This window comes from Cupressus sempervirens, chromosome 9 (assembly GCF_028749045.1).
Source record: "Cupressus sempervirens isolate cs-2001-9-10 chromosome 9, ASM2874904v1, whole genome shotgun sequence".
In the NCBI taxonomy this organism is placed as follows: Eukaryota; Viridiplantae; Streptophyta; class Pinopsida; order Cupressales; family Cupressaceae; genus Cupressus; species Cupressus sempervirens.
In genome coordinates this window covers 680,066,659-680,094,221 of record NC_143126.1, presented here as the reverse complement: position 1 = coordinate 680,094,221, position 27,563 = coordinate 680,066,659, and the positions used below count along the sequence as shown (strand labels likewise).

Sequence of the window (27,563 nt, the reverse complement as noted above, 5' to 3'; positions counted from 1 at the left end):
TTCATATCATTTGCTCGTTCTCATTTCTATGTTGAATAATTATCAAAAATGTAAAAACAAACAAACTCTTTTGCATTTCCGTCTAGTTCTGCAAGAAAACTTTAATAAATAGGAAAAACAAAATTAAAAAGAAAAAAATATAATAAAGCTACAACAGATTAGCAGTAGAGATCCATCAGGGATCTTTCAAAGTATTTCCCACATGCTTGTTGGATAAAATATCATGTATAGCATTTATAAAAGTGTTCTATGCCTCTCATATGTTACCCAATTGCTACTCATTCATCCTTCATTTTCATAACTTAAAGTTTGCTGTTCCTACGTGCTTTTGACCTTCAAACAACCCGTTTTGGGGTTTTTCCACCATATAAGTACATATTTTAAGCTTAAATGCATTTACCCATTCGCTATCCCAAAAGTTTCCAGCCATATTCCATATACAATCCTCCCAAAACAACCCCATTTCTTTTTTCTCCCAATTAAAGAGCTGGTTTTATGCATGCAAAGAAGAAAGGACATGAAGCAAGCATGATGAGATGATGGAGCCTACAAGGAGATGAAAGAATGATTACAAGCATAGATTGCTTTCAAGCTAAAAAAGGTCAATGAACACTCAACAAAACAATCAAGGATGCATATTCATATTCCAGTTTGAAATGCTTCAACCAAACTTGAGCACAACAATTGTAAAACATCAAATGTCTTGTAGTAGCATGAAGACCAATAAAGTCTGATGTAATAAAAGTCGTGTCTTTTAAGGCACTTAGAATATTATTTGTAATTGACATATTACATCTGATGTGAAAACATGATGTAATTGTAGGTGATAGTATCATGTGCAAAGTTGTAACATGTAATCAAGTTGCAACCTCATTAGGCTTACAACTTTGAATAAGTCAAATTAGTTAGCTAGAAGTTTATTAGAGAATAAGTCAAGGTGGTTGAGAATTTCCCCTTTTTCCTCCACCTATCCCTCTCCTATTTTCTTATATAAAGGAGGGAGCTCATTGTAAATAATCATCTTGGGCAAGGCAAGAAAATTCTACCAGTTTGTATTTTGCACTCTAAGACTTTGTGCTTGGATGTAAATCCAAATTACTTTCAATAAAAGAGGCAACTTGCTATCAAACTTTGTGTTGATTCAAGGTGTTATGTGACGACATTGTCTAGATATTGATTGTGAATTTTGGAGCTTTGCTCAATAGGGATTTAGTTTTGTTCTTAAAGCCTTTGAGCTTTCGAAAACAAAATTGCTATAGTTTAGTAGAGGCTGCAAGTACTAACAATTAAAGAATTTTTGTTTTAATTCCTACTATATCATTTCAAATTGGATAGTCGATAAGAGACTTTGTGTCTTGTTAGCTATTCGCCTTTATTCAAAAAGGATTGATCGTAAGAGATTGTAGGTTCTTATTATCAATCACATAAGTTAAGTTATAACCGTTGTCTTAAAGTTGTTCTTATGTCAACTTCTAAGCCCTTGGTATTATCGTAGTAGTAGATGCCTTTTGTTAATTTACAAATAGTAGTTGTTAGCGCAAAATCATTCCTCAAAAAAGAGGAATTGATTCAAAGAACCACCCATTTTTCAATTCCAGTTAGGTTTCATCTCACTACACGGTTGCCTAAAGTTCCCATTTTGTAAGTTGTAGTTCTAGTGACTTACAAAAAAATTAGCCAACCATGGTGAATCAAGCAAGGAAACATCCACAACTTCTTTAACTCAACTAAACTACTTTAAAGAAATTCTATTCTATTCTACATTAACAACTTGAAACGAAATCTATCCTAAGTGGTGCATGTAGATCACCATGCAATAATTCAAAATTGATTACAACAATTCACGATGCAAGACATAATGAAGAAAAGTAGAGAAAATTTGGCATTATATTAACAACAATTCTTCAACAATCTCCCTTCAATGAATGACCAAGATTGATTTGAAATCAATGGCCTAAATTAATCCATTACAAACCTTAATTAGGGCAACCAAAAATTGCCAATAGAAATGAAGCACCACAAAATTAACCAATGAGAAAACTCAAAGGCTTGAGGATCAATAAAGCAAGGAAACTACCTAATCATATAACTCATCATCCAGGACGTCTACTCCCTGTTCCTTCTCCCTTTTAGTAAAATCAATGATCTTAGCCAAAATTGCATTAAGTTCCTCTATGTCAATACTAAGAAGATTTTCATGTTGTATCTTTATAAGTTTTAATTTCTATATGCAAGTGTTTAGTGTGTTATCCCAATTTCAAGTGTGCCCCTATAGATCACTTATAGGAATCTTAAGTGAGTGGAATCCATTGAGGTGAATCTTCTCAAGAGAGTCTATGAATCTGAAATAAAATGACTACATCGTTGCCTTCAACACATCTAAATCTAACTCACAAGAAGTATTAGTGTCAAGACCAAACAATTCCTTAACCGCAACAAGAACCCTTAAACGTATTCCCATGATAGGATCCTCAATCTCCCTACAGTGTGTGTGTGTGTGTGTGTGTGTGTGCATGCTCATATGTAGTCCTCTTGGTGACTAGTGAAAGGTACCAAATGACCAAAGTCATATGCACTCCCTTTATCAATTTCTCCTTGGGTTAGGACTGATGTGTACACTTCAATACCTTGAGCTGAGGAATCATTTTGTATTCAATGGGCTGAGATTCTTCTATATCTCATCTAATCCTTGCACTTTATTTATTCACTTTATGGGCCATTCATATGCTTGAACTATCTTGGTAAGAGAAGTCTTTTCTTTTTCTCTGATATCACTTGCCCATTGCTTTACCATGCCACAAGTAGAATGCAAATCTTGACAAATAGGAACATATAGAACAAGTTATATGCTCTCATGTCTTGTTGAATTTATATGCTTGCTTATTAACTCCATCATCAAATTCTCCAAGTCTAGCTCATTCCTTTCTTTAATAGCATCTACGGTGTCTCTCCACTCCTGAAATGTTTGTCCATTAGTTGTTGGGCCAATATCAAATGAGGGTATATGCTAATTATCAAGAGTAATATCATCTTCATTCTTATCACCAACTAGCATAGTCAAATGCGTAGTACGAGATTCTAATGCAGAAGCATCCTAGGCTTGCTTGCAATCTTGCACGGTTGGAGGTATTTTGGTTAAGTGTTGTGGACTTGGTCACCAAAAAGTGGTGCTCAGTCGCTAAAGGGTCTAGTTTTAGCTAAGGGGTTTGGCATACACTATATCGTTCGGCATGGTCTATGGAGTTCGATAAGGTTTGGGAGCTCGATAGTGCTTGGGGATTCTTTGCTGGGGGCTAGGACATCTCCTTTAGGGATTCTCTTGCCTTGCACTGCGTCAGTTGGTATCAAAGAAGGTTGCTTCTAAGCGTGTAACTGTAGACAGATCGCCGAAGTTTGAGGTAGTTTGCACCAGGATCTTGGAGAAGGTTGATCATCTGGATTTGTGGATCTATTGCTTGGGGATTGAGAAAATCTTAGAAGATGCCTCCAAGAAGATTGGTCCCTAGGGAAATTGATGATCTTAGTGATGCTGTGGTAGAAAGGATCTCAGACAAGATTGGAGAAGAATCCAAATCTGAAATTGCATTGATGAACAGTGACATGATTGCTGAAATTGTGAGTGCATTAGGTGGTGTACCTAGGCATGCGGGTACTAAAGGTAGTTATGAGGAAGTTGCTAAAAACTTTGAAGTTGCTAGATCTAGTGGTGAGGACATAACTGATCATGTGGAGAGACCTCATGGAACTAGGGCTGGTTAGTTTGCTAGACTTGGATCCCAGTTGAAGTTGAAGCATAAGATGGAAGTTTCTAATTTCTCAGGTACTTTGACTCCTGAAGACCTAATTGATTGGATTGGTGAATTAGAAGACTACTTTGAGCTTGAGGATATTGAGGATCCGCTCACAGTGAGGTTGACACAATTTAAGTTGAAAGGACATGCTGCTCTTTGGTGGAAAGAATTGCAAAGAGACAAAGAAGGAGGTGAAATGGAGATCTCTAGACAGAGATTGATGGTGACTAAATTGAAGGCTAAGTTCATTCCTATTGATTATGAACTTGAGTTGTTTAAAAGGTTGCAAAATCTGAAGTAGAAAGATGTTTGTGAAGGATTATACCAAGGAATTCTACAAGTTGACTATTTGGTCTGGGCATAGAGAATTGTCAAAAGAGAAGGTAGCTCGGTACATTAATGGTTTGAGATTCAATATTCAGGATGAGGTTGGTATGCTGAATATTTCTTTAGTTGAGGATGCTTATCAGTATGCTTTGAAGGAAGAAGATAAATTGAAGAGGAAAAGTCAAGGTAATGCTAGAGGAAAAGAGAAGCAGGACAGCTTGGCACAAGCTAAACCGAGTACAAAAGGTGAACCAAAACTTTTTGACCATAAAAGGATAGGTGGAGGTGGGTTTAGAGGTAATTGCTTCAAATGTGGTAAAGAAGGGCATAGATCTTTTTAATGTCCGCATGGTAGGACAACTGCTGTTGTGAATGAGGTTGTAGTCCAAAATAGTTAGCCTGAGCAAGGAGAGAGTTTGCTAGCTCGACGAGTACTGGTTGGTGAGAGGACACTGGATTCTCGTCAAAGGACTAGTTTGTTCAGGACTTGTAAGTCTAGTGGTAAAGTCTACAAGGTGATTGTGGATGGTGGTTGTACTAATATCCTTGTTGCTGAGGAGATGGTTCAAAAACTTGGTTTGAAGAGAGTGAGACATCCTTATCCTTATAGGATTGGCTAGTTGTAAGGTGAGCATGCTTTGGAATGAGGGAGCAATGCCTTGTAGGTTTCCAGATTGGGCAATATAAGGATCAAGTGTTGTGTGATATTGTGGACCTAAATAATTGTCATGTGTTGCTTGGTAGACCTTTCCAGTTTAATTGCAAGGCTGTGCATGATTGTGTCAAGAATGTGTTTACTATTGAGAAAGGTGGAAGGAAGTTTTCCCTAATTCCTTTGCCCAATGAAGAACTTGGTAGAAGAAACCTAAGTATTGGTAGCCCAGTTGAGTTGGTAGATTCTAAGAAGGTTGGAGATCAACTTGGAAAGCAGCCATGTAGCACACCTAGGATGGATTTGAAGAAGCAGAAGAAGAACAAGGGAAAGAGTCTACCAATTGAAGATAAGATAAGATAAGATAAGACAAGATAATGATATTAATGTCCAACAAAAGACCACCAAAAGGTCTATGGGACTGGAGGGTTACAACAATGAGGTTGGCAACAACAGGAGAGCCAAACGATGTTCGAAAACAAAAGCATACAACAAAACAAGAAGAAGAAAAGAAATAGAGAGAGGCCATGACAAAAGACTAGGAGTCCGTTCTAGGCAGAAAGAAATCAGTTGCAAAAGGATAAGCTTGCCGATGGGTAGAAGCTTTTCTCTGTCTCTGAGAACTCGTAGAGGAGTGTTGCTGCTGCAAATAAATGGTATGGGATCTGACAAATATGGCAGATCTAGAATGACTGGAGGCGCTGGTAGAGATAGACGACCTTTTCACACCACGCAAAGGAGATAATGATGTGAAAAAGGCAATAATGAGCTCAGTAGAAGTATGTCGGTGAGGAAGTAATGACTGTAGAGTGCTATCACAGAGCATAGTGGTCTCCTGAAGATAAAGTGCAAGACATCGCTGATCACAGTAATTGAAGAAATCACAAAGAGAGAAACACTCCCAAAATAGACAGAAAAATCTCCCTCTGATCTCATAGTAGATAGGGAAATGAAAAAGAAAGTGACTCTTAGTCTAAGTCTCATCCAAAGTACACAGCTTACAGATCCGCTCTTCGCTATCAATATGATGGTCGGTCTGAGCTTGAAGACGGTGAGAACCAACTCTCAAGGACCCCAAGGAGATACGCAGGGCGTGAGACCACTGTTGAGAAAGGTAGCTAGGATGAACAATCATCCCATCAGAGATCTCCAAAAAATGCTCCGCATAAAAGGACATCCTCGGACGTAACCCAACAAATGGGTGTACTGTCTATAAATGTCAAGTCTGACATATTCATTTAACTCCTACCATGAGGGGAGAAGATGAGTAGGGGTATTTAGTGAGAACTAGTAAGGGGGGACACAGTCAATATCTGTCCCAATCGATCCCATCAAAGAAGTCTGTGCATACCAACAACGAGCTCAAGTACCAAAATCATAACTCGCAGTAGTAACCAAAGAACAATAAGCTAAGTAGGAGTATCGATAACGGTCACCAACCAAATCTGCAAAACCACGTAGACGATGAAGACTTGGAGGATATGTATGTGAAAAACCAGTTTGGGATTTATGTGTTGAATCCTAGAAGATGTTCTTCTAGCTACTAATAACATCTTTTCGAACCTGGGGTGTTTGATGCAGGAGCATCCTAGGCATGCTTGCAATCCTGCATGGTTGGAGGTATTTTGGTTAAGTGTTGTGGATTCGGTCACCTAATAGTGGTGCTCGATTGCTAAAGGGTATGGTTTTGGCCGAGAAGCTCAACATACACTGTATAGCTCAGCATGGTCTACGGAGTTTGGCAAGGTCTAGGAACTCGGCATGCACTGGGAACTCGACAGTGCTTGGGAATTTAGCGGTGCTCGGCTTGGTTTTGCTAACACTCGGCTTGGTCTTGGTTCTTGTTATCGAGTTGTCTGCGAGCCAACTTTTGGTGTTTAATCTATGCAGGGGTATTTAATTTGTGTTGTAGCCAACTTGTGGCTCAACATATATTTAATGTAAGGGATTTAATTTAGTTTGTAATGAACTAGGCCAACTTGTGGCTTAGTTGGGTATAAGTAAGGGGTTTTGCGGAGTCTTTAGGTATTATTGCTGGAGGATCCATTTTGGAGAAGAGGATGTGAACTTTGAAGGGGTAGTAGCTATGGCTTGAGGATCAGAGGATTGCTTGCTTGGTGGACCCGAGGGTACAACTGTGGATTCTTCTTGTTATTCTTATCCAGTTGTGGATCTGGACTAGTTAGGATTGGGATTGTAAGTTCGATCTTGTGGGTTCTTGCAGATTTGGTATTGTAATTGTTGTTTGTACTTGACCCTAACCCGGAAGGCCTTATAGCCGGGCATATTGCATGTAATTGGTTATTTTATGAATAAAGAGTTGTGATTTGGTATCAGAACTTGCATTCTTCTTGTTTGTTGTTGTGTTTCCACTGTGTGGTTATTTGCTGGGGGCTAGGACATCTCCTTTGGAGATTCTCCTACCTTGCACTGTGTCAGATTCTGACTCATATTTAGTTATCTTTGTTGATGATATAACTACAGGAGATATCTTTCCCTCCTAACTTCAAATTAAATAAATGATTGTTGAAGCTATGGCTGTTGAAGTTCGATCGTCTTAGACATCATGAAAGGAATTCCTAGATCATCATTGTTCTTTGTAGCATAACGATATATGTTTCAAGTGACATGGAATACTCATTCTAACAACAAACTTTCAAGTTGTCATGACAAACTTTTTATTGTGTCTCTTTATGAGGAAGATAAGTTCTTACATCTGGGAAGCATTCAAATGGGCATAAATTATTGTTTTGATATTCTTTGCTTGGATGAATATATGCATGCAAAAATTATCATTGCCTGCAAATACATCATTTTTACTTCAATTAAGCTACTTTTGTGTGTATTATAATTCAGATTTCTGCATATCCTTCAATAAAGTGATATTTTGTGGTTGGGGTTTTCTCCCTCAAGTTGGATGGGTTGGGGTGGTCATTTTGGGTTTCTATTTTTTTCATTTCTTCAAGCCAATTTCTAACAAGTGCAACAATAGAAGGCCATCTGGTGGCCTAAAAAAGTCCTTCCACCATTTGCATCACTATGAGACAAGAAGTTTTTTGTTTTGTTTTCTTTCCATTTTTTCTTTTCTTTGTTAGTTGATTCTTATGGTAATAATTTCTAAGATTCCATGAGACAACTTGTTAAGTTTGTAGCTTCAATTGGATTGATTCGATCATGAGATACATTGCTGATGGTAAATCATCATATATATATATATATATATGGTTATTTATATTATTAATATATTAACTAATGATGATTAACCATAGAGACATGTCTCCTCTCATATTTATGAGACTTCAAATCTGCATTTGAAACACACCAATTTATGACAATGTTATTACATTTGTAGAAGCATCCCCTATTACTTAACACAATTGAGTCTGGCTAACTCTCAGCTCTAGAGTCCCTTTTCCTGTGATTTAGACATAGATTCATATATTAATTCTAAAGTATTTGTTTGTTGATGTGTAAACTGGGAAAAGAACAATGTTTCACTGAATTCTGGAATGCAGGGATGGATCTTGGAGGTGGGGATATGGACCCAACTTTGTGAACAGTAGGGGATGCATGTGCAAGTTGTGTGTGTGTGTGTAGTAGAAATAAAATATAATGTGCATTATTATGTATAATAATACTAGTCACTATTGCTATATAACATATGAATATTAATATTAATTAAATTACTTGATTATAAACATTATAATCTATCAAATAATATTAAGTGTCTATTTCGCCAAGGACTTGGCACATAAGTGGAAAAACCATTGCTTAGTTAGTTTTAACAAACACTTAATGCACACTTTGTAGTTCATTTAAAATCAATTTTGCTGATGAAATTATTTTTTGTGTAAATACAAGCTTTACTTTATATACGAGATGTAACCTGTCTATGTGCACAGACAATGAGAATGGTAATGCTTTGTATTTGCAGATCGAAATATTCAAACTCAAAAACTTGATTCACCATCCTGTGCAGTTCTCAGTGACGAGGGTTTAGGAACTCACAAACATTTATGGGAAATTTAAAGATTTTTGTTGCAATTTAAAATAACAATGTTTCTTTTTCAGTTAAAGCAAAGGACTTTTAATGTTATTCTTTGCAAATTATAGAAGCTATGTTTAAGGAACTGCTTTTCATTGTAGGTGGTGCTAGTGGGATGTGGGCTGACTTTTCATTATTGAATGCCATCCTAGGAACATCACAGTCTCTGAAATGTGGAGCTTTTTGGGGGTAGTGACATGTCCCTCGTAAAAATTGGTCTAGTTCACCAATTTAATACTCTGAGAAACTACACTGGAAAGTCAGAATCTTGATGGGAAGCATTCTTAATATCAAAGAAGTTATATCCAAGTGGTACTTATTAGGCCAAATTTTTCCAGGACATTACACCAGGGAGTTAGTTCAATGGTGGTTGGAGCTGGGCTGTCATTATGACAGTTTCTCCATCTACTTTATTGCTAGCCTGTGACCTACAGGAAAAAATGTTATGGGAAACAATTAACCTGAAATTTTAGGAAACACAGAGGTGGCCTTGGGTTTTTTATTTAGCTACACTCTACTTCCTAGTGCTTCCATCAGGAAATGAAGGGGTGGGTACATATACATGAGTTGACATTTCTTCAACTGTATTTGAGGTATCTCCTTTGACTTGAGGGAATTTCTGTTTGTACCTCATGGTGTTGTACACAATACAAAGTTCAAGCTTATTGTTCTCCTTTGGTTAAGGATTTGTTTATTTGTTTATTTTGTATTTCCATTGTCACTGAATTTCTTTAAACTCGAACAAGATTTTCTCAACAATAACATAACCTTTGCTGGCTTTCTTTTGAATATGTGCAGCACTGTTATAACATTGTATTCTCTGCTTATGCAGGTTTCTCTGACCCAAGCCCGAATAGACATGAGTGAACTTGATGAAGACGGAGATGGTTTCTTGCAGCCACATGTATGCCATAGCACCATGCTTTTGATTAGTAAAATAGTAGTAATACTATAAATTGATTGTCTTGTTTAATTCTTAAATGTTTTTTAGTTTTTTCTTAACAAATATCTTCCAATGGATTGACTTTATTCTAGTTAGATTATGCCTATTTACATTGTTCATGTACAGGAAATGGAAACTTACATAAGGCACCTTATTCCAAATTTGGGACAGCTCCATGACATGCCTACTGATTTTCTCTACATGTATTGCCGCATTGCAGCTCATAAATTCTTTTTCCTTTATGATCCTCACCGGCAAGGTTAGAAGGATTTTCCCTCTGCTGGTATAGTAGGATGTATTGAGAATCAAATTTGCCTTCATATAGCCTACTCACTGTATTGCAGATTCTGAAATTTTAGAATTGCATCTATATGGATTTTGTTAAAGTTGATCTGTAATACTCATCTAATCATTATTGATATTTGAAAGCATAAGGTTATGTCAGTTACAGTCTTGAAGCAACATAAGATGCTAAGTTAGTAAAATATTGTGACAAGGGGTAGCAGGCCTCGTCCATTGTACATAAGTTACATGGTATATCTAGAAATAAGTAAACCACGGTAGGGTTCCTGATTAAACAAAGATCAGTGCAGTTAGTTCATAATTAGGACATCAATACTCCATGCAGCCAGTAATAGAATGATACTATCTAAGAGCGATCGATAATACAATCACTCTTATACAGTACCACTGCCATGCTGACTTCATGAGGGACCGGTACATGAGGGTTGGCTAGGCCCACCTATCATCATGTAACCAGCATTCATGATTGTGTTTAGAAGTCATCAGCTGCATTTGTATTCCATAATTTTTACATGTTTCAGGTCAGCAATACACTTCCATATTTCACCATCATGGCATAGTCATAAGATAATTGCCAGGAAATCATGAAGTCTTATAAACAAGATGGTTTCTTTAAAGTGAACAGAGATAACCAGTGATACTGATTGCTATCAATTTCCATACTTCACAATTCACAGCCCTATCTCATGCATATCTCAGACATATTTCATATTCATATTCATGTTTTATTTTTCATCCTTAGCCAATCTGCTATAGAAATTATTTAATCAGATTGAATTGATGGCTTGAATATCTTTATCAACTAATTTAAGTCGATATGCAAATTAATAAATAAAAAATGGATAAGTTATGAGTTAACAAACGATAACTGAAAAGGCACATGATTAAAGGATGAGACATGTCTCACCCTCATGTCTTTTCCATGATAAAATACAAGTATATGAAAAATGGCAACTTACCATTTGAAGGCATCTTTGAAGACTTTTACTTTATATACCTCTCCTTGACAGGTTTGCTCTGCATGGAGCTCATTTCCAGATGACATATCTGGTGCAAGTTCATAAAGCCTTATTCAGAGATGATATCTCCATAGTGCAAAAATTTATTGATATATCAGACACAGCCATGACTGTTGCTGCAAGGACATAGCCTTTGACTTAAAATATGCAATCACCCTCCTAGAGTAAGCAATGCATTTGAGTTTTTAAAATGTGCAATGACCCTCTTAGAGTGAGTTTTGCATGTTTTTAAAATATGTAATGGCACTTGGAGAATGTGTTTTTGCCTTGAAACATGATTTTAAAATATGCAATGGCACATCTAGAGTGTGTTTTGCATGAAAAGATCAATTACATGCATTTTAAAACATGTAATGGCACTTGGAGAATGTGTTTTGCATGTTTCATGCATTTGCAAATGATGAACCCGAATTTGAAGAAAAAAGGGCAAAAAACTTCATGTTTTTCCTCTCCAAGAACACATTTTTCACTAAAAATGAGCAGATCTGCCCATGATATGGCTTGAAATCCACAAGAAGAGGGTCATTTTTGCATCTCTTGGCATTATACTGCCCTAGGCATTGAATCTCATGCAAAAAACGGATTTCATGGCATTTTTGAGCCACGTTTTTGTGGAAAATGCCCAAATTTGGGGCAGTTTTGATCATTTTTTGGTTACATATAAGTCATTTTGAGGTTTTGATCCATATATATACTATTGAAGAACATGTTTTTACCTTAAGATGTCAAAAAACTTCATTTCATGCCTTTTATGAATTACGTTTTCGCTAAAAACGCTCAGAAAATTGGGTTTTTTATCCACTTTTATGTGTTTTGAAGTCACTTTTTTGCATTTGAGTTCATGTATATGCATTTGGGAAAGTCATTTTTGCATTCACAAGTAAAAAAAGATCAATTTCTATGCATTTTTTAAACACGTTTTTGCATTCACAAGTAAAAAATGATCAATTTCTATGCATTTTTTAAACACGGTTTTGCAAAAACGGCCCACATTTTTACATAAAATGGGACTTTTTGTTAAAAACACTTTAAAAATGGCATTTCCAGCCCATACATTTGGATCAATAGGAATTTTTTTAAATTTTAATGCATGCTATTGCCTTTGGAAACTAAGTTTTTGGCATTCTCATGTCGAATTCAACCATTGAATGTCCATTACATGCAAGTACAAAAGAAGTCAATAGTTGTTTGAAAATCCTGATTTGGAGGAGAATTGTTCTTTAAAGTTTATGATTCTTGCTATTTTGGCTCTTTGATCTCTAAGTAAGTGGACATTTTCAAATTTGCTGAGTAATCCATGCTTATCTTGCTTTTTGCATGCATATTTTAGCTTGATGTTGCACACTTGTCGATATATATACCATGAAAAGTGCATTTTGCCTTTTAAAATGACAAAAATTCTCATTTTCATACCTTTGGGTTTTTTTCCAAATTCCAAATTCCAAATTGCACTTGAAAGCAACTTGCTTCTTGACATGTTTGAGTTTAAATCCAAAGGCATGTGTTTCTTTTGTGCTTGTTTTCATTGTTTGTTTGCTTGCGTTTTCATTTTTCTTCTTTTGGAAGAAGGTGCAAGTTCTTTCCCAAGAACTTGAGCACATTTCACTTCACTCCACCTTCCACCTCTTCGTGCAAGTGCATCGTTTCATTCCATACTCGCCATTACATGCCAAGGCACATTGCATCCATTCCTTTCATATGCAATTACACTTTAAGAGCAATTACATGTAATTCCACTTTCTATGTCATGACACATGGCATCTCATTCTCCACATGTGATTACATGTAATCTCACCCTCCATTCACATTTACATGCAATCTCATCCTTCGTTCCCATTTACACACATTTCCATCTTTCAAACCTAAATGCATGTTCGTTTTACATATAATCAACTTTATGTGTAATCACATCCAGAGAACCCATTTTTGACTAAAGGTCACACTTTTAAAATCAAAAGTTATCATTTGCACGCATTCCCATGTGCCTGCCTTCATTCCTCAAGGCATTTTTATAAGAACCCATCCTTTTCCCATCCACATTTACATGTCATCCATCTTCCTATGTCCCATTTTAGCTCTCTGCATGTGCTTTCTATATCACATGCAATTCATTATATATGTTCCATAAGTATTGTTGTCACAAAAGTTTACACCCTTGCCTGAAGGTTGACCTAAAGGCAACCTTTTGAAACATGGAAACAATCTCCAAGTTGTGGGACTTCAACAACGAGATTGAGTCTCCGGAGAAGATCGGCTTCCTTGCAATCAGGATGCACCTAACTACTGCTTGAGAGAAAAAGGGAGGAGATGCAGGAAAATAAATTGCTAAAAGGAAAAGGGGGGTGATGCACCTAATTGAAATGGTCACAACTCTGCTCAAAGATGCACAACACATTAGTGAAAAGCACAAATACACAAGTCTTGACTCTATTCTACTCCCCAAGAATTCACATGCAGGTTTACAACATATCAAGTGCTGAATGGAAAGACATCTTCACAATACAACAATCATCAATAATTTGAACACAACATATAACTTTTAGAAACTAGGAAAGGAACATTCAAAACAAGGCAAGATACATGCACGAGTAATGAACAGAAAGAAAAGGTAAAGAAGAAAGCTATTTCATTAATGGAAAGCAAGGAATACAGTTGCAAAGCATAAGGCTATTGCAAGTAGACATGAGAGAACAGAGAGAAACCCCTAAAACATATTTACAACTGACTTTTATAGAGTTCAGGCATAACTCTGATACTACATTGAGTTCAAACTCCAACCACTGAGTTGAGTTGAGATTGCAAAAGAACTGTAAATGAGAATAAAAAAGAAATATGATCAAACGCACGTCTCCATGCTAAAAATTTGATATTTGTGTGCAAATCAAGCTCTGAAGAGATAGAAACAATGGCCATAACTGCCCTAATTGAGTACATGGATAAACAAGCGGCAAAAGGATAAAACTGCATTTACTAGGCATGGAGAACACTCAACAAAGTGGTTGTCGAAGATCAAAAGGATCTGTTTGCCATTAAGGAGCTGCTTGATAGTGTTACAATATGCCCAATCAGCTATGTCATTAGGTCAACTGAATTCAACTCCTGCTTTGTACCTTTCCTGCGATTTCATTAGTCGAAGACCCTTTGTTGTTTTCCAGCTCAGACAAACAAAATGCTTTTTCATGTCAACTTAGGGTCTTAGGATCTTACGATCGCCTTTGAAGTCAAAAAACCTTTGTATCATTCTAAGCAAAGAAACAAGCCTTTACGATCTTATGAGGGTCAGTTTGTCGCACAGTCGAGGGTTCCCTTTTAAGCTTTCTTTGATCTTAGGAAAACAACATATTGTAGCATCACCAGCATGCACTTTAACTCTTACGATGTTACGATCATAGCTTGGCATGCCATCAAGACTTATCTTTTCTTTCCTTGCGATCATACAACAACAGCTAACTGACCTTGTCATGACTTCAGAAGTATCCCCTTAATTGTTGTCTCTAATTCCCGATCACACACTGGGGGTTTTCTCTCCTTGTTGTAGCCTCGAAAACCTTAACTACTTAACCTTACAATCATACGACAAGCAGTTTTTCGTATCATCGAAAGACTTCATCACTAGCTCCTGCGCCTGGCCCACTATTTGTAATGTTCCCATTATAAAATAAATCATTGATCAAATTATTGTTAATGGGCCGATTGATTTAATATATCTTGGACCCATTTTTATTTTGTTTCTGTAGTTTGTGTCACCGTTGGCTATCTTTGTACACCCTCAAAAAGTTGTCCCCGACGGGTTTTTAAGCACGGCGTGTAGGTTGTCTTTAGGTATGCAATTTGGATCATTTCTTTGTATTGCGAATTCCCGTTGGAATTCTATATTGTTCGCCATTTTGGAAGTGAAAGATCTTCCCTATTTGGCTCGTGCGGTTTTGGTGGGATTCAACCCTCACACTATTCCGTTGTTGCATATAATACTTCGCTCGGTCTGGCAAATCGGAGCACCATCCTTTGGAAAATACTATTTGAAGGTTATTTGTGTTCTAATCTCCATTCTTGCTTGGTTTGACTTGAGAAATTGTGATCTTTAAGTTTACAGTGGCATCTTGAGACTTTCCCCTCCATCCGTACTTGGCCTACATTCCACACATTGCCTCTCGATGTCGTACGGCTAGTATTAAGTACAAACATCATATATTCATCACCGTACTACACTTTCTTGTGCTGTACAGCCTGCTACCTTCCTCTCGTACGGATTGAAGATATATCTTTCTGTATGGCCTACACCTTCTACCTTACGGAAGACAACATACACACCACCATACGACCTTTCTGACACCGTACCACCCTCTCTAGTGACATTGTACAACCTTTCTAGGCATTTTCCTAGCACCGTACAGACATCTTGGATGCAATAAACCAACTTTCCCCTCCTTTCTCCACCGTACGAATACCCTCATCTGCACTACATGGTTGTCCTTTCCACACCGTACTAGTTTCTCAACTCATCTTCGTAAATTATCCAGCCCTTCCATACTTGGGAACATTATAGTGGCATCAGAGCTTTGATCGTGCCAACTTGTGGATAGTGAATGAGAGTTTATAGCCGGAAGAGAAGGATGCATTCCGTTGATAGAATGGTTGCCGAACCAGAGCTAACAGATGCTAAACTTGTGGCACTAGTGAGAGAACTTGCCAGGAATCAGGCACAAATCATTGATACTCAGCAACTCATGGAAGACTTTCAAGAAGTTGGCAGACAATAAAATATCCGAAGAACAAAATGGTCACAGTGTGAACTCGGTGTTGGGTAAATCAAACCCTCCTCTAGCACACTCTTGACCTTCCATGCAGTCTTTTCCCCCATGGACAGAGGCACCACACGGAGGGAAACAACCAACCTTTGAAGAGATGCAAGAACAATCGAGAGAAGAATGGAAGAATGCGAATTTTGAGGAGGATATATCCTACAAAGATTAAGTAGATTTGAGAATGAGATATTCGGGAGGCAAAAATCGAGGATATTTTAATGATGATCTCAGAAAAAAATTGAGTAAAGTAAATCTGTCTCCATTTGACGGATCCGAATCTATATCTACGCAAGCGTGGGTAATGAAGGCCAATACTTACTTCCAACTAAATCTTATGCCAGAAGAAGCAATCAAATTTGTGGCCTTGCACTTGGAGGGAGTTGCGCATGAATGGTGGCATCACGACACCATCACACTGGGGCATGATCAAATAACTACTTATGTGGAATTCACTAAGAGATTGATAGACCGATTTGATGGTAAAGATCCAGAACTCAATTTCAAAGATTTGGCGCAACTGAGGCAAACAGGATTGGTTGACTAGTACATTGCAGAATTTCAGAAACTCTTTGTATTGGTCATGAACATTTTTGAAAGAAGATGGATAGTGATCTTCATGGACAGACTGATAGAACTACTGAAAGGTTGGGTAAAAGGGTTCAATCTTGCCACCCTGTCGGAGGCTATTAAGAAGGCACGGAGCATGGCATCATCATCGATGTCATCCTCTCGAAGTTGCTCACACCACAAACCGCTGGCATTTTTGAGGGACAAAGATAATAAACCTCCACCTAGGAAGCCATCATTGGATGAAGCTACCAGATAGGAACTCCGAAGGAAGAAATTATGTTTCAACTGTAAGGGACCGTGGGAGCCTAGCCACAGATGCCTTGGAAAAGGAAAAATACACTACATTAAGGTCATGTTTAGTGATGAGGATGAAGAGGAAGAAACGCTTGCCCAAGACAACCAATATTACCGCGACACCGACATGGATAGTTTGAACCGTATGGAAAGAATTGCAGCTTTGGTACGATGCGGAGGAACTATTGCCCTAGTTGGTAGCCCAAGGTGCACCATTTTTTGTGTACGGGGTACCCTTCAAGGACAAAGGGTTACAGTGATGCTGTATAGTGGAGCCACTCTAAATTTCATAAACTCATCTCTAGTGAAGCAAAGAGGTCTACCTACGGAGATGCACGCAGGATTTTAGATCGAAGTTATCGGAGGGACTCTTCTGCCATGCATGCACCTTGTTCCTCAACTAAGTATGACAATGACGAATCACACAGTGACCAAGGATTTCTTCATAGTGGACCTTGATGATATGGAGGTTATTCTAGGCATACACTGGATGGAGACACTTGATGAATACACTCAAAGTTTCAAATAGATGGATTTCACTTTCGTTGTCAATCGAAAGAAGGTTGTTCTCTGCGGAATGGCAAATGAGGGTCTGAAGGAAGATTCTGCACATCGGATGGAGGCAATTTTTTGGCGTGATGATGTGGCTTGGACCGCACATTGTTTTGTTTCCACAGAGCCTATAAAAGGGCAACAGACACCTGTCTAGAATGATGATATCTAGAATACTTTGAGCAATCACGATAAAAAATTTATAGACATTCTTGCCAACACACCACCACATCGAGGGTTTGAACATACAATCGAGTTGGAAGCAGGAGCCAAATTGGTCATAACCACACCATAGCGCCATCCCAAGAAGTTCAAAGATGAGATTGAAAAGACGATTCAAGAGTTGCTAGAGAAAGGGTGGATCCATCCCAGTTCTAGCCCTTTCGTGTTGTTGGTGGTATTGGTCAAAAAGGATGGGACAATGCGTATGTGTGTGAACTACTATGCGTTGAACAAAAAAAAATAAAGAATAGATATCCCATTCCAAGAATAGATGAGTTACTGGATGAGTTACATGGCGCAGTCTATTTTTCGAAAATAGATCTCCATTATGGATACCATCAAATCCGCATGAGGGAGGAAGACATAGAAAAGACAGCCTTTCCTTGTCACTATGGGCATTATGAGTTCCTAGTCATGCTGTTTGGATTGACAAATGCACTTGCTACATTTCAATCATGCATGAATGGCATCTTCAACAAACAATTGTGTAAGTACTTATTGGTATTTTTTTATGATCTTCTTATTTATAGCAAGACATGAGAGGAGCACCTGAAGCACCTGGAGGAAGTCCTAAGTATCATAGAGGAACAATCTTTGTTCGCCAAGCAATCAAAGTGTGAGTTCGGTATGACAGAAATATTGTACTTGGGGCATGTTATTAGTAAATATGGAGTTCAAGTTCATCAGAAGAAGATTCAGGCTATCCTTGATTGGCGTTCCCCAAAATCATTCTCGGAATTGCTAGGATTTTTCGGACTGTGCAGTTATTATCGGAGGTTCATTAAAGGATTCTCTCAACTCAACACACTCTTAATGGATCTTACAAGAAAGGGGTCTTTCCAGTGGAATGAAAAGGCACAACTCACTTTTGATAAACTAAAAGAGATAATGAGCACTTGTCCCATACTTGCATTACCTGATTTCACTCGACCATTCATTTTCAAGTGTAAGACATGGGAGGAGCACCTGAAGCACCTGGAGGAAGTCCTAAGTATCATGGAGGAACAATCTTTGTTCGTGAAGCAATCAAAGTGTGAGTTTGGTATGACAAAAATATTGTACTTGGGGCATGTTGTTAGTAAATATGGAGTTCAAGTTCATTAGAAAAAGATTCAGGCTATCCTTGATTGGCCTTCCCCAAAATCACTCTCGGAATTGCTAGGATTTTTTGAACTGTGCAGTTATTATCGGAGGTTTGTTAAAGGATTCTCTCAACTCAACACACTCTTAATAGATCTTACAAGAAAGGGGTCTTTCCAGTGGAATGAAAAGGCACAACTCACTTTTGATAAACTAAAAGAGATAATGAGCACTTGTCCCATACTTGCATTACCTAATTTCATTCAACCATTCATTTTCGAGTGTAACGCATCTAGAGAAGGCATTGGCACGGTACTGATGCAGGATAGACACCCTATAGCTTATGAAAGTAGGAAGCTTACACAAACAGAATGCTTATATTCCATCTACGACAAAGAAATTTTAGCCATCATACATACACTGACCAAGTTTTGACAGTATCGGGTGGGTGCCAAGTTTGTCGTCCATATGGATCACAATAGTTTGAGATATTTTTTGGAGCAACGGGACTTGAACGAGAGGCAAAAAAAATGGGTAAGCAAGGTTCAGACTTTTGATTTTGACATTGAATATGTTAAAGGGAAGAATAATGTGGTTGCTCTAGGAAACCCGCCATCTGCTCACTAAACCAGATTTCAGCTGACTGGAAGGCACATCTGTTGGTAGAATACTCCAAAAACACATTTTTCTATGAGCTAATGGATGTCAACACCCAGGATGATTGGTATAGAGTGGTGGATGACATCATCTACTATAAGAATTGAATATTTTTGGTGTCAAAATCCAAATTGAAGCAAAAAATCTTGAAGGAAGTACACGACTCACCCTTGGCAGGACACCCAGATTTCCTCAAAACTTACAAAAATCTCTAGGAGAGGTTTTCACAGAAAGGACTTAAAGAGGACATGTTGCAGTATGTAAGAGAATGTGCGGTCTGCCAGCAAAACAAATCCGAACATACTCTACCCATCAGGTTATTGCAACCGCTGCCAATTCCAAAACATAAGTGGGAAAGTATCTCGATGGATTTCATAACAGGGCTTCCCAAGGTGAACAACAAGGATTGTATTTTCGTGGTGGTGGACAGATTGACAAAGTACACATATTTCTTCGCTATCCCCTCAAATTTTCAGGCCGCACAAGTTGCCAATCTATTTTTCAGAGAAGTCTTTCATCTACACGGGTTACCTCGAAACATCGTCAGTGATTGAGATGAGTGATTCATTAGTATCTTCTAGACAAAATTGTTTCGATTGGTAGGGACTGAATTGTCACCAAGTACTAGTTACCACCCTCAGATAGACGGACAAATAGAGATTGTGAACAAGTGGTTCGAAGGATACCTTTGAAGCTATGTTTTGGCACAACAACGGCATGGGTTAAGTGGATACATCTAGGAGAATATTATTACAATAACACGTATCACATGTCCATTAGGATGGCACTATTCAAAGCTCTATACAAGTACAAACCCCTCTCCTTCATCGACATAGTGCTGGGAGACAGTCGCGCACCAAGGGCAAGGATCTGACTTCAGGAGGGACAGGACATCCTACACTACCTGAAGGAAAACTTACAACGGGCACAAAATCAACAAAAGATGTATGCTGATAGAAACTGAATGGAAAGGAGTTTCGAAGTAGGGGACTTGGTTTATCTCAGGGTCCAACCATATTAACAATCATCATTGAAGAAAAAAGGGAAAAGAAAAATTGAAGCCACGATTTTATATCCCCTATTGCGTAGTTCGTCAAATTAGTGAAGTCGTCTACGAATTGGAACTTCTGGAGGGGAGCCGTATTCATAACATCTTTCATTTTTATGCCTGAAGAAGGCTGTAGGGTAGAACATCACGGTAGCCACAAACCTTTCGCTACTCAATGAAGAAGGAAAGCTCATTCTTGAACTAGCTGAGATCGTCGAAGTACGTGAGAAGACTTTGTGAAATTGCACAATAAAGGAATATTTGGTGCATTGGAAACCCTTGCTGTTGGACAATGTGACTTGGGAGGGTGAGTACATCCTTCAGCACTCAGCATTGCATTTGCTTGAGGACAAGGAAAATTTGGGACGAGAGGACTTTAATGTTTGCTTTATAAAATAAATCATTGATCAAATTATTTATAATGGGCCGATTGATTTAATATATCTCGGACCCATTTTATTTTGTTTCCGTAGTTTGTGTCACCATCGGCTATCTTTGTACACCCTTGGAAAGTTGTCCTCGACGGGTATTTTAACACGGCATGTAGGTTGTCTTTAGGTATGCAATTTGGATCATTTCTCTAGACTGCGAATTCCTGTTGGAATTCTCTGTTGTTCGCCATTTCAGAAGTGAAATATATTCCCTATTTGGCTTGTGCGGTTTCAATGGGATTCAACCCTCACCCTATTCCGTTGTTGCATGTTATACTTTGCTTGGATCTGGCAAATCGGATCACCATACTTTGGCAAATACTATTTGAAGGTTATTTGTGTTCTAATCTCCATTCTTGTTTGGTTCGATCTGAGAAATTGTGATCTTTAAGTTTACAATGGCATCTCGAGACTTCCCCTTCCATTCGTACTTGGCCTACATTCTAAACATTGCCTCCTTCTAATGCCGTACGTCTAGTATTAAGTACAACCATCATATATTCATCATCGTATTGCTCTTTCTTGTGCCGTACGGCCTACTATCTCCCCCCCGTACGAACTGAAAATATATGTTTCCATACAGCCTACAACTTCCACCGTACAAAAGACAACATACACTCCACCGTATGACCTTTCTGACACCGTACGACCCTCTTTGGTAACATCGTACGACCTTTCTAAGCATTGTCCTGACATCGTATAGACATCTTGGATGCCATAAACCGACTTTCCCCTCCTTTCTCCACCCTACAAATACCTTCATCTGCACTGCACGGTTGTCCTTTCCACACCATACGAGTTTCTGATCTCATCTTCTTAAATCATCTAGCTCTTTCGTACTTGGGAACATTAAACCATTTCCACGTGTCGCTATGTCTCTTTCTTGCCATCTAAACCTCAAGTTAGCTTGAACTGCATGTAACAATGCGAAACACTAGATTTGACTGTGGATGTTGACTATCACATCTGTTGGGTGGATATTTTGCAACTGACAGTTTTGGGTAAAAATCCAGTCCCAAAATAGGATGACCAGCCACAACGTGTGAGACAGAGTCTCTCCTACCTTATAGGGAAGGCTCCCCCTTCTTATAGTTCCTTGGATCAACTCAAGGTAAGCAAGAAGTCGAGAGATTTAATAAAATGGGTGTTACCAATATCTTTTTTTCTTATCTTTCAAGAAAGAATCCACTTACTTGTGGAGTGAGTAATGAGTAGGGTGAATCTTTAACTACACGTCTATCAAGAGCTGGAAATAGTAAAATCGATAAACCTTCATTAACTCAAAGGCTAGCTGAAAATATACCGATTTGGCTTTAAGTCTAGTCATACTTCTATATGGAAAAACTTTATAATTAGGGCACAAAGACTCCTAAAAGTAAGAATAACTTAACTATTTTGCAAATTAAGAAGAAAATATAAGCTACAGACAAAGCTTCTAGCTATATATTTCCACAATTGCTCCTAGTCAAAGCTCTGGCTCCAACTGCTTCTTAACTCTTTTCTATTCAATTCACAAGATACAATTACCAATAACACAAGATAATATGAATCAAAGATAACTTGGCTGAATTATAGAAAAAGCCTACAATTCACACAAATAACAATCTCACTTAATCAAATTTAAATCTCAAATGCTCCTTTGCATTCACTTTTTCTCAAAATAGTGCTTACACAAGCAAAGTTCTACTGGCACAATTTCTCCAGAGCTCTCTTGCATAAAGATAATGATTATTTTACAATGAGGGGGCACCCCTTTATATAGGCACAGGAGTTGAGAAAAAGGTGGAGGAAAAAGTGGGAGCAACTCAACCAACTTTGACTTAGTCTAACTATAGAAGAAAATGAAGGGTTACATGCAACTCGCATTACATCCTTGCATTTACATGTAACTCGCATTACATGTAATTACACTTTTCCATATAATGCATCTTTTACAACTACTAACATGAAATAAAAACAAAAACAACAATCTTAAAGATTGTTTCTCAGTGCTTTGAATTTGACAATGATGTCACGCACTGTAAGAAGATCAACTATTTCTATAGTCTTCGATATGGCTTCAACTCTCACTGCATTTTCATATGTTGATTGCACAACTTTGGAACTTGCTGCTGTAGTAGTTAACAAGTGTTTTGTCAAGTATCTATACAAGACAAACTTGTTCATCATGTGCAAAACAAAATCTTCAAAATTTACATCAGCATTGATCCTAATTGTATATTCTGAATTCACTCTCTCTATTGCAATAGGATTACCAGATTCGTCAGTAACATTGGCATCCCATCTGTTCCAAATCACAAGTAACACTTGTTTCAACTACTTGACAATATTCAAAGGCCACTTGCAACTTCGTGACCAGCTTCTTCATTGTTTCCTCTTTGTAACCAATGAGCCCTTGAAATTTGAAAAACATTTCACATGATGGAAGAATGTCACATGAGATCAAGGCATCCAGATCAAATTTTACCATTTCATCCCAATCATCAAGAATTTCCTTCAAGTTATCTGCTTCTTGAGTCAAAGAAGAAATTAAGTTTCTCTCCATTTTATTTATCTCTTTGACATGCCTAAGAACTGCAAATGTTTTCGTGATGGCTCAAACTCCTTCAAAAATGATTTCCTGTATCTAAGACTTGGCGGCTTCAATCAGCCATCTCTCCTTAGACGTTTGAGATATAACAACACTTTGAGAAGATTGTTTTTGGATAACCTCATTCAGACGAGAGACCTCCTGTTTCAGCTAATTTTTCTTTTCCCAAAGCTCATGATTTCTCTTTGATACATTAGCCAATACATTTTGAGCAACTTGCAAACAACTCAAATATATTTTTATCACTTATATATTTTAAAACATGTATCTCTCCAAAATCACACTTTTTGGGTGCCATTACATGTTTTAAAATGTACTCATAGGCAAAAATGGACCTTTTGGGTGAGGAAGCATATTTTAAAATGCAACTTACCTTTTAGATGTTTAAATATAAAAAACTTCACTTTTCATGCCATAGCATCAAAAAGGTCCACTTATGATGAACTTTTGATGTAATGACATCAAAAAGTGCACCAAAGTAAACTTTATATGCAGTGACATGTAAAAGTCCACTTGATGGATTTTACATGTTATTGCATATAAAGTGTCCACTTATGAAGACTTTAAGTCATTTAATTCACTGAAAATTATAAAAATTTTACAAAGTGGGTCATAAACAATATTTATTTATCATATTTTTCAAATATAACATATAAACATCATTTAAAAGTAATATTTAAATAAACATTTGATTTTTAAAACCAAAAACTAAATTGAAACTATATAGTTATATAGTTACTTTAAGTGAAAAATAAAAAACTAACTCAACTTAAAATTATAACATAAAGTGCACTATAGTCACTTTAAGTTAAAAATTTAAAGTTAAAGTAACTTAAAAACATAACAAAAAGTGAATATAAGTTATATTTTTCAAAAAGTGAAAGTCAAATTGAAAATATAACATCATATTTTTGAATTCGTGTTGTTGCACCTCAAATGTCCACTTTTGAGGCACTAAAACGGGCATAACTCTTGACTGACAACTTCAATTGACCTCTAGGTGAGACTGAATTGAAGGGAAAAACGAAAGACATGACATGAGCAAAACCAAAGGACTAAAAACAAGCAAACACAAACTCAAAAGCAAAGAAAGGATGATGAAGGCTTCAGAAATCAAGCAAAGGCTCAACAGTAAGCAAAACGAAAAAGACTTGACGAAGGCCTTCAATAAAACAATTTGATATACAAATTAAAATGGATGGATCGATCAATATTAAGCAATTGAATATCAAATTCAAGCTTAGAGAAACCCGAAACTTGCCTAAAAAAGTTTCGTGCTGTTACTAACATTTTGTGGTGACAAAATGCAAGACAACAACATCGCCATAACTTAACTTTGAAATTGATTTTGATGGAGTGTATTGATCCAATTTATCTGTCCTCATTCAACAAAATACTCCTTGAGATGATTAACATTAAACTGCATTCTGACCCTTGCAACGATGCAATGAAGAGAACTCAAATGTATCTGGCCCACCATGACACGCATCGCACACTCGCTTTCTCACTTTGGTTAAACTTCATGCATCTTCAAAAGGCGAGGAAACGCCAAGCATTGATCAATTGAAATCTGACGATTGTCATGAAACTAAAAACCTTTTGTCATGTCAGCATCCTCACCAATTAGACACTGCCACCCTATCAACCTTTCTGACACATTTCTCTACTTACGATCGTTTCCCCCTCGTGGCTTTGAAAGTCTCCTTCATTTGACCCTACGATCTCATGACAATAGTACTTCATATGGTTGCGGGTCCTCTTATAAGCTTCATACAATCACATGCCCTTACGATGCTATGATAACATTGACTATCATAACATCAAGAGACTTAGGAATCATCTTCACAATCCTCCACCACATCGTAAGATCGTAACCCTTCAGCTTGTAACATCGTAGACCTATGCCATCAGTCATAAAACACTTACAATGTTATGACAATAGGGATATTGGGAGATTGCAAACCTTGAAAATCTACACCCGCGATGTTATGATCAATGAGATATCTTAAGATTGGGAGACTCAGCATTTGGCACTACGATCCTCCGCAAGCCCTACTTCGTAACATCAAGAGAGGGAAGATGAAGTTTTACGACTAGACAATGAAAACCTAATTGTAAGATCATAACACTTGATACATTGAAGGGGATAACTAGGGTTTTAGCAACATTGTGTAATTTTGACGCCATGAATAGATATCTCTAATCAGATTTTCATGATGGCAATAAGGGAATGAAGAGGGGGCCTAAAATTGGCTAACAAGTATCTAATCAATACTCTGAATATACTATTCCTCAGAGATCCATTTTGCCAATATTCTCATGGAATTAGAATCCATATCTTTCAGTGATGGATTCAATCCCATTGAAACAATCATGTTGCAACAAGTCAAGATATGCTAGACTTTCTATAAAGAGTGAAGAAATCTAGTAAAGAAGGAGTGCTTCAAATCAAAGAAGAGGTTATTCATTTGGTCTCCATTTTCCAAATGGTTGCCTGAGAACCTAAGTTCATGTGGGAATGCACCAAACATTTTGCTTCAAAGAAAAAAAAAGTTAAAAGTGTTGGTGGAAAGTTGTTTTGAGTTTACATCTAGACACCATCGAGAAGGTTTTCAAAGTGTTAGAGATTCCAAAATGTGTTAATCTACAAAGGAGAATTCATGACAACTTGGACAAGGAAAGCTTGATCACATCATGTTTTCAAATGACAATGGATAATTCATCAAAGAGAGTCAAAGGCTATCAAAAGACGCAGCACTATGATTATTAAGGTGAATGCAGTGGTACAAAGTACATGAACTCCCAATCCCGTGACCATCCAAGATAGCATCACCAAGTACAAGGCCCTTCAAAACAATCCCTAGGATTGTTTCCTTCTCTTCCGTCTTCTTTCTTCTTCTTCTTTCATGTTTGTAGTTGGAGAGGGTGTATTGCTTGTAAATGTGTAATTACATGTAATATGACTTACATGTCTAATGACATGTAATCCAATAATTTCTCTTGTTAGTTAGACCGGGTCAAAGTTGGTTGAGTTGCTCCCACTTTTTTCTCTTTTTTCTCAATTCCTTTGCCTATATAAAGGAGCGCCCACCTCATTGTAAAAATCATCTTTTCTTGTATGCAACAAAGCTCCGTCAAATTTGTGCAAGCATAACGTTGATTGTATAGTACGAATTTGGGAGATAAGTGAATAAAAGAAGCAATTGAATTCAAAGCTTTGAGTGGAAGCAATTGTGATAGAGAAAATTAGAAGCTTTGACTACAATTTGTGCCTATTGTCTTTGATTCATGTTATTATTGTGTGTTCAATAATATAGTATAGTGATTTAAGAAGCAATAAAAGCCGAAGCTTTGACTGGGAGCAGTTGTGACAATAGATAGACTAGGAGCTTTGACTGTAGTTTGTATTACCATCTCAAATTCACAAAAAATATTTAGGATTCTCTACTTCTGGAAGTCTTTGTGCCCCAATGGTAGAGATTATTCTTATAGAATAGATTAAAACAAGACTTAGAGCCAAACTAGTACGCTTTCAGCTAGCCTTTGAGTTAGTGTTAGTTTATTGGTATCACCGTTTACAACTTTAATAGAAGTGTATTTTGAGGTTTCATCTTGCCCATTACTTGCTCCGCGGGTAAGTGGATTCTTTCTTGAAAGCTAAGAGGAAAGAATATTGGTAAAAACCCTTACAAAATCTCTCAGCTTCTTGCTTACCTTGAGTTAATCCAAAGAACGGTGAGAAGGGGGAGCCTTCCCTTTCAGGTAGGAGAGACTCTGTCTCATGTTGTGGTTGGTCATCCTATTTTATGACTTGATTTTACCCAAAACTGTCGGTTGCAAAATATCCACCCAACAGTACTATATATCTCCGCCACAATTTAATTTTTGTCCTAAAGCAATCAAAATTCACTTTAAAATTATTTCTTTTAGTCATCCCACATACTTTTATTTTGTCAATGTTGAAGTACCAATCTATGGCTACTCCACGCAAAGTTGTTTGAAACTCTCGAGCTCAATCGACATGGTTGGTTACCCCATTGGCTGACCAAATTGTTTTACGTGTTCAGTAGTGTCGTACATGATCCTCTTTCATGTCTGTTGTGAAGTTGGGCAACTTTTGTTTCTGTGGTATTACTACAATTTTGTTTATGGCTAGTTTTGTTTGAGTTTTCGTGATGTACCCTTCTAACTAGAGACATCGGTATAGCTATTGATAAGCTTATCAATAGACCCT

The 27,563-nt window shown here is 37.4% G+C and overlaps 1 protein-coding gene across 1 annotated transcript in view; it reads left to right on the top strand.

Annotated features, from left to right (window-relative positions):
• LOC149540559 (putative serine/threonine-protein phosphatase 2A regulatory subunit B'' subunit TON2) overlaps positions 1-27,563 on the top strand; it is a 104,816-nt gene that overhangs the window by 59,105 nt on the left and 18,148 nt on the right. Inside the window, exons 6-7 of the mRNA XM_089799639.1 lie at positions 9,648-9,719; positions 9,885-10,017. Coding sequence (XP_089655765.1) covers positions 9,648-9,719; positions 9,885-10,017 — 205 coding nt within the window. The remainder of the gene's footprint in view (positions 1-9,647; positions 9,720-9,884; positions 10,018-27,563) is intronic.